General features: G+C 33.8%; 1 protein-coding gene across 4 annotated transcripts in view; it reads left to right on the top strand.

The window, feature by feature from the left end:
* The first annotated feature begins 3,689 nt into the window (after positions 1-3,689).
* The window catches only part of LOC124106437 (T-cell receptor-associated transmembrane adapter 1), a 44,874-nt gene continuing 33,963 nt past the window's right edge, over positions 3,690-14,600 (top strand). For 2 of the 4 annotated variants that reach the window (XM_058585468.1, XM_058585467.1), the window contains exon 1: positions 3,690-3,912. Coding sequence is in view for 2 of the 4 variants with exons in the window: in XM_046464053.2 (XP_046320009.1) it covers positions 3,906-3,912 (7 nt within the window). In the remaining 2 variants the exon portion in view is untranslated. The remainder of the gene's footprint in view (positions 3,913-14,600) is intronic. The other 2 variants (XM_046464053.2, XM_046464052.2) reach the window with 1 other exon arrangement.

Here is a 14,600-nt window from a genome sequence, read left to right as displayed (position 1 = left end):
AAATTGAGGTTTGAAAACTGGGCGTCTTTCAACACTCTGTGACCCATTTTTTTGAGTGTGGAACTTTGAATGGCAGCTGCCTTGTTGATAGGTTTTTCATCTCCTTTTGGCAACAAAAACTTCAATTTTGTTGACTTTAAAATTCTAATTTCTTGACAGGTACCAATTAAAACCGCCTCCTGCCAAATTTCCTTTATTTTCAACTGGTTCACATTTGTCAGAGCATTAGTCTAGCTATCTTTTAAACTTCATTTTAATAACCCATCTCATTAAAAAGTACTACAGTGGCCTCTAGTTTATTTATTATTTGAACATGGCTCATGAAACTATTATTCAAATCTCTGAATGCAGTCACTAATATATTCCACAACAAACATATATCCATAAGCCTTTTTATATTCTCCGTGTGCTCAGACATCTATATTTTAATTAAAAACTATCTTTTCTCCCCCTTGGCAAATTTTAAACATCTGTGGAGCTATCTAATACTGAGGCACAGACTTTCTGTGTGACCTTAGACAGTCTTATTATATATCCTAATTACATGTCTATGGAAAGGGGGCACATTGTAATGAAGATCACTTTTCAAAAATATAATAATAATTGACATCACGAAGCGGTTTGGATTTCTTAGACTAAATTTTACTATTTTGGAGACCTTGATTAACTTTTTAAAGCTAATAGGTAATTCCCTTATTGAGCTGAAGCAGGACATGCCCTTCCTTGGTCTCTGCCTGTCTATTCTGCTCTTGTCTTTGCAGATCCTTACAGACTTGTATATGTAAAATCACAAGCATTAGGCAGAGAAGCCCTGGGACAGTGGGCTTGGTCTGGATCTGCACTGGCTGGGCTGTTCTGAGAGATACACCTCCTGGGCCAGCCATAGAATTCTACCATTTTGTCTGTGTCACTCTTGGCTGAGTTTGACCTTCTCTACATTCAAGGCCAACTACTGAACACTGTTACTATTTCTGGAATTGCACTTCATGAACCAGCCAAAATGTAAGCATCTTTCTCCATTTTCTGCAAAATGTAAGCATCTTTCTTCATTCTTCCTGTTGTGTTCTAATAACAGGATGTTTACACCTGAATTTCTGGTCCTGACACCCTTTCTCTCTCCAGTGTCCTCTGCATGTTCCAGGTGATAAGTGATACCTTCTTCGCCCATGTTACAAATTCTTGCTTTGGTAACCTGTACAATCTCCTCTTGGGCTTCTACCCTCTTTTCCAGTTACCATCTTTTAGGATCAGAGCTCAACTCCTCAAGGCCCCCACACAAATGGACCCTCTGCTTTTGAACTTATGTCCTAGTTATCCAAACCTGCCTGGATATTTGGAATTCAGCTCTTCAGCAATCTCCATCTCCGTGTTCCATCTAATTCTAGGATGGCAACTTCTGATTCTTGTTTTCCTCTGGTCCCTGCATGACTACTTTTCCCTTGAAGTCTTGGTCTGTGAGCATTCAGGCCTGCTTCATTGAACCTGTTACACTGCTAATAGATGGCTGCTGAACAAAGTTCTCTGGCCAAATAAGTCTAGAAATGGCTCCAATAAAAAGATTATTTAGTTTTCCTTTTTGCAGGATATATCTTTTAAACACTAATATGTATCAATACAGGTGAAAATGATATATAGTCTCTCTCTATCTATCTATACATAGAGAGAGAGAGAGATAGATAGATATATAGATAGATAGATAGATAGATAGATAGATATTTTGTACCAAGGATCAAACCCAGGGGCACTGTACCACTGAGCCACATCCCCAACCCTTTTTGTTTTTTATTTTGAGACAAGGTCTCATTAGGTTGCTTACAGCCTTGCTAGATTGCTAAGGCTGGCTTGGAACATGTGATCCTCCTGCCTCAACCTCCTGAGCTGCTGGGATTATAAGCATGTACCACCGTGCCCAGCCAATATATTTGTTTTGTAAGCATTTGTTTTCTATGAGTTTCTTAAAGGCCTATTATTTTTGAAAATGCTTTTTAAAGAAGATTAGATTAGGGAATCTCAGAGTCTCTTTCAGTTTATAGACCGATTCTGTGATTCACAGGGAATATTCTGGAGAAAAGTGTAAATTCTGTTAGTGTTTAGCCAACTCCTCCAAAGACTGAAAAAGCACCACACATTCATTACCAGAATGTTGTTTTCTATAAAGGAGCAAAGAGAAAGCAGAAGACTTTGCTATTGGTTTTTTTCTTTTCTTTTTTTTTTTTTTTGGTATTAGTGTAAGATGTTTATAATGTAATATTTTTCAGCCACTAAAAGAAATGAAATCCTGTTATTTATAGCAACATAGATGAAACTAGAGGGTAGCATACTGAGTGAAATAAGCCAGGTACAGAAAGACTAATACCACATAATCTCACTCATATATAGAGGCTAAAAAGTTTATTCTTTAGAAGAAGAGGTTAGGGTAGTGCTTACTACAGACCAGGAATTGGAAGAGGAAAGGGAAGAAAGAATAGAGGGAGGTTAGGTACCAAAATAGGTCTAGATAGGAAGAATTAATTTTAGTATTCTGTAGTCTATAACAAAGTTGGGTAACTATGTTCTATAACCATTTATGATATATTTTAAAATAACTAAAAAAGAAGAGTCTAAACTTTCTCTACACATAGAAATTATATATGTTGGAGGAGATGGGAATGTTAATTACCCTAATTTGATCGCATATTGCATACATATATTGAATTATGTATTATATTGTATCCGATAAACATGTACAAATATTGCTCCAATTAAAATTTTATTAAAAGAGGGAATTGTTAGAGAATAAAAATAAGAGATTGAAAAAAAACGACATTGGAAAGAAATCTGTCTACTGGGCATCATTACCAATGACATACAAAAAATAATAAAATAAACAGGGGTGCTAGAATATGCATATTCTAGGGCTCTACTTTAAATATTCTGCTTCACTAGGGCCCAGAGTTTTTAGCTAGTGCATTTTAAACTAGTGCCACATGGCATACTCATATGCATACTAACATTTAAGAAATTGTAACATTGAGACTCAGGAATGGCAGTGGCATATGAAAAATAATAAAATAAACAGGGGCCCTAGAATATGCATATTCTAGGGCTCTACTTTAAATATTCTGATTCACTAGGGCCCAGAGTTTTTAACTAGTGCATTTTAAACTAGTGCCACATGGCATACTCATGCATACTAACATTTAAGAAATTGTAACATTGAGACTCAGGGATGCCAGTTGAGCTTGTTTAACAGGTGGCTCCAACTTAGAGAGACTTATGCTGGCTGATGTGAGACTAGCAGAAAATAAGTCGGGCTCTTAGTCTTCCAGTGGGTTACTGTACAGTAGACATATGGTGCATAATAAATACTCAAAGGTTTTAATTCTCTCCTCCATCATTGTCTCAAAGAAAACCCAACAAATAGCTGAGCACACCTGGGTCTGCTTACAATTCATCATTAGTTTTGCATTCTTTACTTTATTTTCATGTGAATTCCCTTGTGAGGAAATACCTGGATTCCAGAGATAAGAAAGAGTCCTCCTAGATTAACTCAAACTTTGATTTAATTATTCATTTTAAAATTAGACTCAGGTATTGACAAAAATTCAAATACCAGAGTATAGAGGCCTGAGGGATTTTTTTCTTCCCACGTTATTCAACAATTAAGTCTAGTGGTTTCAGATCTAAACTCTAGAAGCCACCATCACCACATTTCCTGTTTGTAACTGAACAAAGTACACACAAAAGACTTTAAGAAACAGAAGAGAAGAAAAATAACCTGAGACACTGATAAAGATAAGTTTTAGTGTCATGCTGCTTCTAACATAACCGATCAACATTACTTAGGAAAAAAAAGTTTGTGGGAGCATTTTTAATCCATCCATTTGCTTTATGGCTACATCAGGAGTTCTCTGAAAAAAAGAAGCATGCTAGGTAAGTGGCATTTTCAAATCTTTTGTTAATTTTCATGTCAAAATTTCACTTAATTTCCAAGTCCTCACTAAAAGATTCTTAATATTTGGAAAGTAAACTAGTTAGCATAATTATTTTTAAAATGTGCATTAAACTTTATTATAGTTGGAAAATATGTTGAAATACATTACTGAGCATAAATTGAGTATAAATTGACCATTGTCTCTTGAATGAAAACACAGTGGGCACTGTTTTATAATAAAAAGTTTGTTGTAGCTGTTCAATAAGTACTCATTGATAATCATGCCATCTGAAGTATTTGTTATTTTTTAAGAAACTATTTTATTTTGAGCATGCAAATTACTTTTTGGTTTAGATATAAAGCAGGAGAGGAGTAACTACATTCTAATTTTTTAGAAATCAGGCACTACAGTGTCTTCTTAGTAATCAATTCAATTGTCAACATTCAGAGAGACAATTTTAAAACAGTGAAAATTCAGTCTCTTGTGCCATGCATCATAAAGTTTGAATCAACGTAGATTTGATCCTTCGTTCCTTCTGCAGTCTTTATGTACATTTCATTTCTTTAACAAACATCTTTTTGCTTAAGAGAAAAAAAATTGCTTACCATGTAAAGTTGGAAAATTGTGAAATATATTTTTAAAAAAGAAATTAAAAAATCTTAGATATTTTTCATCATCTTAAAAACTACCAATATTATGTTGTATAGTTCCTTGTAATTTTAATTTTTATACATTCTATATAATTTGCATTTTATAACTGAAATAATAATGTGCATAAAATCATGTATCCAGCTTTTTTCACTAACAAACCTAACTACTTCCTTTTTATTATAAGCCTAATCATTTTAAATGAATTCACAAGATACATGTATTTTGTTAATTACAATTTTCTTGTCATTCAATTATGTTTAGACATTTATGCTATATCCAGTTCTTAAATATTTTAAAAGACAGAAAAATGACCAACTCAATAGTTTCTCCTATATTAAGGAACATTTTTTTTAAGGAAAGATAAGTAGAATTGGAATTACTGAATAAGAGATTATGAGCATCTTAAGTCTCATTATTGCCAAATTGCTTCTCCAAGGATGATGCAAATCCCCTCTTATCCTAGCAGTGTTCCTCCTTAACAGGCTGGTCTCATTTAAAAATTTTCGTAAGTACGACATGCTAGACCATTATATTACTTTGATTATATGCATTACTTTGATTATAATGAGGTTGAACATTGGATATATTGCATGGATTTAGTTTCTATATTTTTAGTTGTAGATGGACACAATACTTTTATGTTATTTATTTATTTTTAAGTGGTGCTGAGGATTGAATCCAGTGTCTCAAACATGCTAGGCAAGTGCTCTACCACTAAGCCACAACTGCAGCCCCTGCATAGATATTTAACAGCTTATAATTTTATCATCTGTGCATTGTCTGATTGTATCTTTTGCTTCATTGTTGTGCATAAGGGGCAGTCACAGAGTGAAGGTATCATATGTTTTAATTTCTGTGAATTTGCTTCCCAGTGTTTTGTTTGATGGATCTTAAAACCAATGGATTGGATAAATCACCCAGGGAACATAAGCTAGCATGTGATTTTCACAGTTCTCCTCCTTCTCCTTCTTAGCTTAGCAAAGAACAAAAGCGATTGCTCCAATTTGCTAGTGCACTGTAAGAAATTGACAGAGCAGTAGTACTGTCACTGCCATGAGCTGATGATGGGGAGCGTGGGAGGGTGAGAAGGCCAAAGGCTGAACATGACCTTTCACTATTTCCAGGACTAACGACTCTAAATGAAGAAGGAATATGATGAAGTTTCCTCCATAGCATTTTGTAGTTCAGAGTGTCCCTTCAGGTGCGATAGGAAGCTCCTTCATGTCATTTGAGACCTTTCACAATTTCATAGAAGAGGTACAAATTTAGTATTTGCCCTGAAAGCCTCAGAGACCTTAAAAGCCAAAACAAAACAATATGAAAGAAAAGAACCAGACTTTTTCAAATTCAGATAAGCAAGATAAAAACTACATTAGAACACAGACACAAAAGCACAATTATTCTTAATTAAGTAAAAAAAAGGCTGAAATGAAAGATGCAAACTTTTTTCCTTTTCTTTGTAGTTATTACATCATCAATAAACGTGCTGCTATCACAATTCACACTACTACATTCACACAAAAAAATCAGCATTAGCTGAATCAAATGGTAAAAACAGTTTGGTTACTGATAATTTAAACAATGATTTACAATTTAGTTTACACATTATTGTTTTTAAAATAGGATTCTAATTGTGTTTACTAATTTTCTTTCCATAAGCCTCAATCACCTCTTTGAGAAGAACAAATCCTTTCTTTTAAAGACTTATGAATCATCATATATATATATATATATATATATATATATATATATATATTTAGATGTAGATAGACACAATACCTTTATTTTATTTATTTATTTTTATGTGGTGCTGAGGATCGAACCCAGTGCCTCACATGTGTTAGGCAAGGGCTCTACTACTGAGCTACAGACTCCAAATCATCTTTTTTTTTTAATTGGTTGTTCAAAACATTACAATGCTCTTGACATATCATATTTCATACATTTGATTCAAGTGGGTTATGAACTCCCATTTTTACCACGTGTACAGATTGCAGAATCACATTGGTTACACATCCACGTTTATACATACTGCCATAAATGCAGATGTTCTTAAACTAAAGATGGATCAAAAAGAAAGTTCCACCAGGTAATTTAAGTCATATTTGGCTGTGATGTTAAGAAAAGTCAGTCCAGGAAAGATTGACACTTGAAGGCCATGACTCTGAGAAATGTGTGCAGAAATTGCTGGTGGGTAATAGATCTCATTATTGTGTAATTCTCCAAACATTTAAAATTTCATGTAATTGTCTTGCCATTCCTACATTAAAAGTAAAAAAAAGTAAAAAAAAAAATTAACAGGACTTACTCGAAACATTAAAAGAAACATCGTAGGTAAGTATTTTGTGGGATTAAAGGTTTCATGCAATCATGCTGTCTTCTGAGTCTCTCCAAGGTATTTCTCTAATAAGAAAACAATAAGTACATACATAAAATGAAGTAACTGACTACAGATAAAGAGAAGTTCATTGACAGCAGGGCTTTTGGCAGCTCTTTAAGCCCAACAGGATTTCTGAAGTTTACTAATCTCAATTAAAATTTCATTGTGAAAGCAGCAAGGACACTAACACTGGAGAAATCTTAACACACTCTCTTAAAATCTGCCCACTACCTCACTCCCATGTGTACACTTTCTTAATTAAATTCCATAAGTACTGATAGAGAAGAATCATGATGTGTTAGAAAGGGGTGGCCTGATGTCACACAGATGAAGACATGAATTCCTGTTTTATAGTCAGTTTAGTGAGCTTCAGTGATTGGCACACAACCAGTCATATGACTAGTGAATTGACCACTCTCATTCTCTTTCTTATACTGTTGGAAGACATTTCACAGCCAGTATTTGCTATTTTTCCCTCCCCAGTACAGCCTACTCCACAACCCACACTATGCACATCTCAAAAAAATCCTCTGTTCATTAATAGACATTCATTAAACTTGGTGGGTTTCCAATCTTGCATTAAAAACAGTGTGTTATTTGCTTAAAAGACTCAAACTATTAGCCCCTGGCATTTGAAAGCTAGGTAGAAACTTAAATCATGATTTCCCTAGCTGTCATTTGCTTACTAATAATTTTTCAAGGCCTTTGGCTTGTTAACAGTGTAAATTGTTGAATTCAAATTGTGTGGATGTTCTTTTGAAATTGATAAAAGCTATATAATTGAAAGTAGCTACAGTTAATGAATAATGACTCTAAAGATTGCACTTGTTGGGCAAGAAGTTTTAAGTACTTTGTGCACACAGTGTTTTAAGAGGCACTGTCCCATCCCAAGTAGATTCCCACAGGCTATGGGAGACATTAATTCTACATATGGAGAGTTCTTGAATAAGAGGAGTAGGGAGTGTGTGTGTATGTGTGGGTGTGTGTGTATGTATTTCTACAGACTTGTTGAAAATGTCCACCATTTAGCTACTCTATATCTGCTCTTATGTGTTTTTATGCATATTGTTTTATTCTTCAAAGTTGGAGTGTTTATTGTTGGTAATCAAAAATGTGTGGAAGGTATCAAAAATGTCATGAAATACAAAGCTTATAAATGAAAATCCTCCCGTTGAAAACTCAGTTCATATTACTAATGAAAAAAAAATCTTGGGAAACAGAAGTATTAGGAACTAGGGACTCCTAAAATCAAGGGAGAACTGGAGACCCTACTGAGCCACCTTCTTCACATGGCTAGTCACACTCTGCCTATTATGATTTAGTTTGGGTTTTAAAAGGCCTCCAATTACTTATGTGGAACAGATTTGCTTTTTCAATAAATGAAAAAAAACACAATCCTTAAGTACTGCACACTGTGGTCCTAGTTCTTGATTTAATATTGTTGACATATTCCATGAAATTTATTAGAAAATTTCCTAAAATTTTTAGTGTAAAATGTAGGTTTATGATATTGATTTAGTTGTTTCTTTGTAACTGAGAGCAAAATTATCTCCCTGTAGCAATTAATGGACTGTTATGACTTTTCCAAGCTTCCCTTTAGTGGAAGACAGAAACTAAAACTTCTATTTGAAATATAATTTTGTCCAAGTGATAGGATGATTTATAGCTAGATTTAGTGTAATTTTAAAAATAAGATTAGGGCTTTCTGCTTATGTCCTTGAAGTATGACTTTTTATATTGGACTATATTTTATTTACCCAAACCATAACTATTTATTGAGAGTATGCAAAATACTAGATAAAAGAGGAAATGGAAAAAAACCCTAACTAGAAAAGAGATTGATTTTATTACTTTTCCCAGGGATCATAAATGCTAAAGATTTGTTATTATTTTCTATGTATTTATTTTCTCCTCCCCTAGAAAGAGGGGTGTTAGAAATGGATAATAATAGTGTAAAAGATAACCAAATGAGTCAGGGTAAAGGGAAAATAAGGATCAAGAGACACAATTGGGCAATGAAAGTGAGAGTCATGTAATACTAGAGATTTACTTAAGGAAAACTGTAAAGTCAGAGATGGTGATCAATTAAAATATTCACATGGGCTCTAAACATAAAAATGTACCAGATCCTAAGGAGACACATGGGTCCTTAAACTTGAGACACCAAGTGATATATTAAGCGATGCCTTCTAGTCCTTAGTACACTATAATTAATGAATTTTATGGCAAGTTTCATAGGCTGCTTCTTTTTCTTAAAACATATATTATTTTTCCCTGATAACAAAGGTAGATAATATGGAAATTAAAAGAGTAAAGAGAGCAAGAGAGTTTTAGCTTCTATTTTCTGAATACAACCTGAAGTTCAACTCTGTTGCCACGTTGGGGTAGATTGTGTGCTTTAGTGATCTATCAGATGGATGTGGTGTTGATATCCTCCTCTTAAAGAAATTTTGGGAACATAACTGGAACATGTTGTAGAATAGGAAGCCATCAAAGCAAGCCCACTTAACTTCCTTTTGGGGGAAAGTTCAGATAGCTTCATTCAGGCAGGGTCAAAATTACTATCCAAAATCAATTCTACATCCTTTTCACACATGACAAGCCAAAGAGCATGTTCCCAAATTATATGCCGTAGGGATTTGATGTACCATTTCCATGCTGGATTATTTCCAAAGCAGAGTTACAAGTCCACATTGCCAAAGGTAAATTATTAATACATCAATTAAATGCTTAATTTTAAGCAATGTAGTGTTCTGCTCAACTTTATAATAAGTTAGTTGTAATATGTGTTATTAGGAAAGATATATTATACTATATATACTCAATAATCATCCTTATCCTACTTAATTGATAGATTTAAAATTTAAAAAAGAAAGATGGACATCTTCCAAAAAATAATTGGGATTTAATTGGTACTTTAATCCTTCTTTCTCTGACAATAGCAAGACAGTGTAAATATTTGGGAAGCTACTCTGGTTTATGAAGAAAGAACCATGTTACTAGCATATAGGACAACATTCTTGTTACTAGCATATAGGACAACATTCTTGTTAGTAGGACGGTAGAATTTAACTAGTACAGGTAAACATTTGGGATTTTAAGATAAAAAATTGAGAAGAAAGTGAAAACATATGCCCATTTTATGCTTCTAAAATTATTATGTATTCTGTCAGAAGAATATTTCTGCTCACGCTGACTTTGGTGATTGACATCCTGGTTTTATGCAGCCATGTATTTCCCAGGGTTCTCTCACAGAGCTCACAGAGTCCAGTAGTAGTTTCCAAATAGCTTTTCCCACATAATTTAGTGACACTAAGCAAACTCTCAAAAGAAAATAAATTTACATTTATAGTGATGGACGCCTCCTCTAGTCTAGTCTGATGGCCAGCTGTTAACACCAACTTCCTTATTTCAAGTTTCCTGGAAAAGAAATGAATAGCTTAAGTTTTCTTGGTAAATATAGATTCAGGGAAGACAGAATTAAGGCACTGTTGATCAGCACTTTAGCCAAAGCCACAGTGATTTAATGAGTTACTCTTCTATTCATAAGCATGGATTTCCCAGCTGCTGGGGTTAGATCTTTTCTTCTCAATAATGCTGGAGGTAAGTGGAAGGGAATCTTCAACTACTCCTTTTCTGGGTTGTAGATATGACTAGAACATATCTGGTCAGAACCTTTCTGTTGGCTCTTACTCATTACATTACCCTTTTTAATTTCATCTTCATTTCTTCAGGGAGCTGACACATGTGTAGTGAGCAGTTACATTTTGTTGACTTTGTTGCAGATACAATAGTAGGAGTCTTACCAGTAAGTTAGTAATCAAAGTTATTGATTATTAAGCATCTTACTAGTGAGCAACATTATTCTAAAAAATCTTATTACATCTTACTTCACTTAATCCCACAACAGGCACTATTATTATCACTATTTTTTTTCTTTTTACCAATGAGGAAATTGGGGCATGAAGACAAAGATGAATAGGCAGTTTCTTCCCTTTGCGGAGTTCACAGTTTACTGGGGGAGATTGATTGATACACAAAATTATTACCTCAATATTTTTTTAAAGGTAGAGGGGTCTGTGAGATGTCACCTGTTAGAGGACAGGCAGCACTGAGGGAAAGCTTCAAAGAGAAGGTAACCTTGTAGGATGCCTAGTTATGTTTTAGATGACTAAGAGGAAAGGCATTTTAAGCAAAGAAGTGAATATACAGAGACGTAAGCACATGAAGTAGAAAGCACACATCTATTGAAAATTACAAGTGCTTCAGAATAATAATAATGGGATATAATTGGGAGTTTTGTGAAGTAAATCCCAAAAGATATGCTGGAAATCTGAAGTATCATTTTATGGAAATAGTTTTTGATAAGGAATGAAAGAGGTCATGTCCTCTGTGTCTAAAGCAGAGGTAGGAACAGGTACCTTTTCCTAAAGAATCTATGTCACAATCCACAGAAAAATTTTTAAAGGGACAGTTTTCTCTAGAGTCCATTGGAGAGGGGAGTATAGGGATATAGTGTATAGGAAGATAGCTTGGTCAGGAGCGGTAGTTAATGTGGTGTGGATCATCGGAAAGAGCAAATAAGCATAAGCCCCATGATATAATGGGAACAAAGGTCAGACTGGCCTAAACAAGTCCACATACCGTGGTATTTTAAAAACTTGGATATCAAGAAATCAAAGTTCTTTAATTTAGGTATATACTGTGGTCCAAACATTCATCTTCAAAATTTTTTAACCTGAAATATGAAGCTATGTATATATTTTAGCTATACAAACATTTGTCACAATTTGTTTATAACTAAAAAAAAAGCAACTTAAGTGTTAAATGATAAAGATTGCTTAAATAAATTATGGAATATTCATAAAATGGAATATTAGGCTGCCCAAAGAAATGGAAGCATATTTTGTTCATCGGAAAAGAAAGACATAGTAAAATTATTTGGGGGGGGGGCGAAATAGATAACAATCTAGGGTTTAATGGAATCTTATGTCTGCATCCATAACAATTTCTACACAAAGAAAAATAGGTTTGGAAGTATAACTCTGAGGTTAGGTGCACCCCCTTACTCAGTTGAAAATTTGCATATAACTTTTGGCTCCCTTGAATGTAACTACTTATAGCTTGCTGTTGACCATGAGCCTTACCAATAACATAAAGAGTTGATGAAGACATTTTAAAAATATCATGTGTAATATTTATGGTGAAAAATATGTGAGAAGCTCACTGCCATTTGCAACTTGCTGGCGAGAAGAACAAATTTCTTATACAGGGATGATTAGAGTCATGGGATATTTTAAGCAGACACTTGAGCTCACAGCAATAGTAACTGGAGGTGGCTATGAAATAATTACAGTAGTATTACTATAATTAATCTCATGCAGTTATGATTTAATATTTCATCTTTATGTTTGCTTACTTTTTTCTCAATTGAGAATGGCTCTATGGATAGTCTATGTTTAGTGAATAAAGTTTTAATAAATTTCAACTCTTTGTAATAGAGTTGTGTATATATTTTATGGAAGCAGTTGGTAGAATAGACTATCACCTACATATATTTTATACATTTATGACATATCTTTTTCCTAATTTTTTTCCAATATCTGGACCATGGGGTTCATCGTGAATTTTTTCTAATTGTTGCAAATTTCCAAAAAATGATATCCAGGTACAAGTGGACCTTGCAGTTCAAGGCTGTTGTTCAAGGGTCTATATAGTAACCAAAGTGTTCACAGTGATTGTCTCTTGATAATATGGATAAGCCTGTTTTATCTTTTTGTTTTTGCTTATCTGGGCTTATTAGTTTACTAATTATTTTTGTTTTGAACATAGATGATGTATGTAATACATTTGGCCTTTCTGTAGAAAGTAAAATTTGTTAAGTGTCACCAATACAGAGACTATAGAGGGTGAACTTGACTGAATAATTTGAAATGATAGTTGTAATATAATTCAATGGAATATGTAGTGTGTGCCCTCAGATTTCTTTAACATGGGGGAAGGATTTAGAACTGCACCTAGACTATGGGTGCTTCAATGACATTTGCAAGAAGAGGAAAAGAGCAAGGGTCTTTAACAACAGAAATCACCACCTTTACCCCTGTATTGTGATAGGAAAGAGGGAAACTCAGACCTGTCTGGGAAACGAGACTACTAGCTGGCCTCCTTTGCATAGTTATAGTTGGATCTACCACCTGAAAATGATAGTCATCAATGTGGGGTGGGACTGAAGGTGGGGGCAGGATGAGCAGGTGAGGAGCAATCTCTCTCTGAAAGCTTTCTTAATAATTCCCAAAGTACCCTTTGACCCAGCAATTCCACACCCAGGAACTCTTTTACAATAAGCTCACATATCCACAAAAATGTTCAATGGTGTTTTCTGCATTGTGTGTAAAAGAAAATGTTTTAAAGAATTAGAATGCCCATCTAATGGGAAATGCCCATTTAGGGAAATGACTAGACATTACAGCAACACTGAAAAAATCTAGGCAGCCACTAAAAATAACATAAACACACTATAATAAAAATGGCTAATTAGTATAATAGTCTCCATTTATGTTTTGGTAGAAGATCTTCCAGGTTACTCTATATTGGCATTGCTGAAATTTTTAAAATTTATTATCACAGAGCACTTTTTTTTAACAAGTAGGTAAAAGTGTAAAAAAATCAAATAAATAATTCTAGAAATGCATACAATAGCATGCAATACCCAGAATTTCTGTTAATGTAGTTAATTGTGTTGTCAAATCTCATAAATACTTAATGAAGGCATGTTTATGAGAAATAAATTGGCCTCTTCTCTCCAGAAAAACCTGGTATTAATGAATAGGCAGGTCTCTTGCAGAGGTAAAAAGACTTTTTGAGTCTTTAAATTTTCTTATAATTTATGAAATGTAAACATTCCCTTAAATGAAATAAAACCACACATTTTATCATCATCATTAGTTATTTTTTTCTATTTATTAGTTATTCTTGAAAAAATATTTTAAAGCACACATAATGGCATCACAGAATAAAAGATAGAATAGCCTAATTCTCAGTAAAGATTATTATATTTCCAACATATAGAAATAACATGGCACTAAATTAAAGAGGAAGCATGAGCAGGTGACAATTTTTCTGGCATTAAAAGAGATTTGAACTAATTTGAATAAAAACAATGTATATATGTACAAACAGGTGACATGTAAATTAGATGCATATATATAGACATATTTATACCATAATATGCATACCCATTTTCTGTATTTAATCACTCATATGCATAACTATGCTCATTTAAAAATCAATGATGCCAATTCAAGTACACAATTCAAATGTCAAGAGTGAGATTCAGAAAATAAGGAGTATTGAGCAGCACAAAAGTTATTTTGGTTTAGAAAGTCTTTGCTGGATACTTTAAAAAGAGTAGGGAAGCAAAACTAATTTCCCTTCTGTTACAGTATAGTCTTTACTGGGTTTAACATGGTAGTATTTTCATTTCTTTGAAGAGGTCTAAAATGGGCTCTGATTTTCAGTGACTCATAGCACAAGGTTTGGGACCATGAAGAATTATGATCTCTGTTATAGCTATTTTCACCTTGTATTTCTAATTATGTTTAACGTCTACATTCACAACTTAAGTAGAGGTTCTTGAGCACAAGCATTCTGTTCAT

This window comes from Marmota monax, unplaced genomic scaffold, assembly GCF_021218885.2.
Source record: "Marmota monax isolate L192 unplaced genomic scaffold, Marmota_monax_Labrador192_F-V1.1 WCK01_AAM20220418_F8-fsc00156, whole genome shotgun sequence".
NCBI classification, from domain to species: domain Eukaryota; kingdom Metazoa; phylum Chordata; class Mammalia; order Rodentia; family Sciuridae; genus Marmota; species Marmota monax.
Note: the sequence above shows the minus strand (reverse complement) of the source record. Positions and strands in the feature narration are given on the sequence as shown.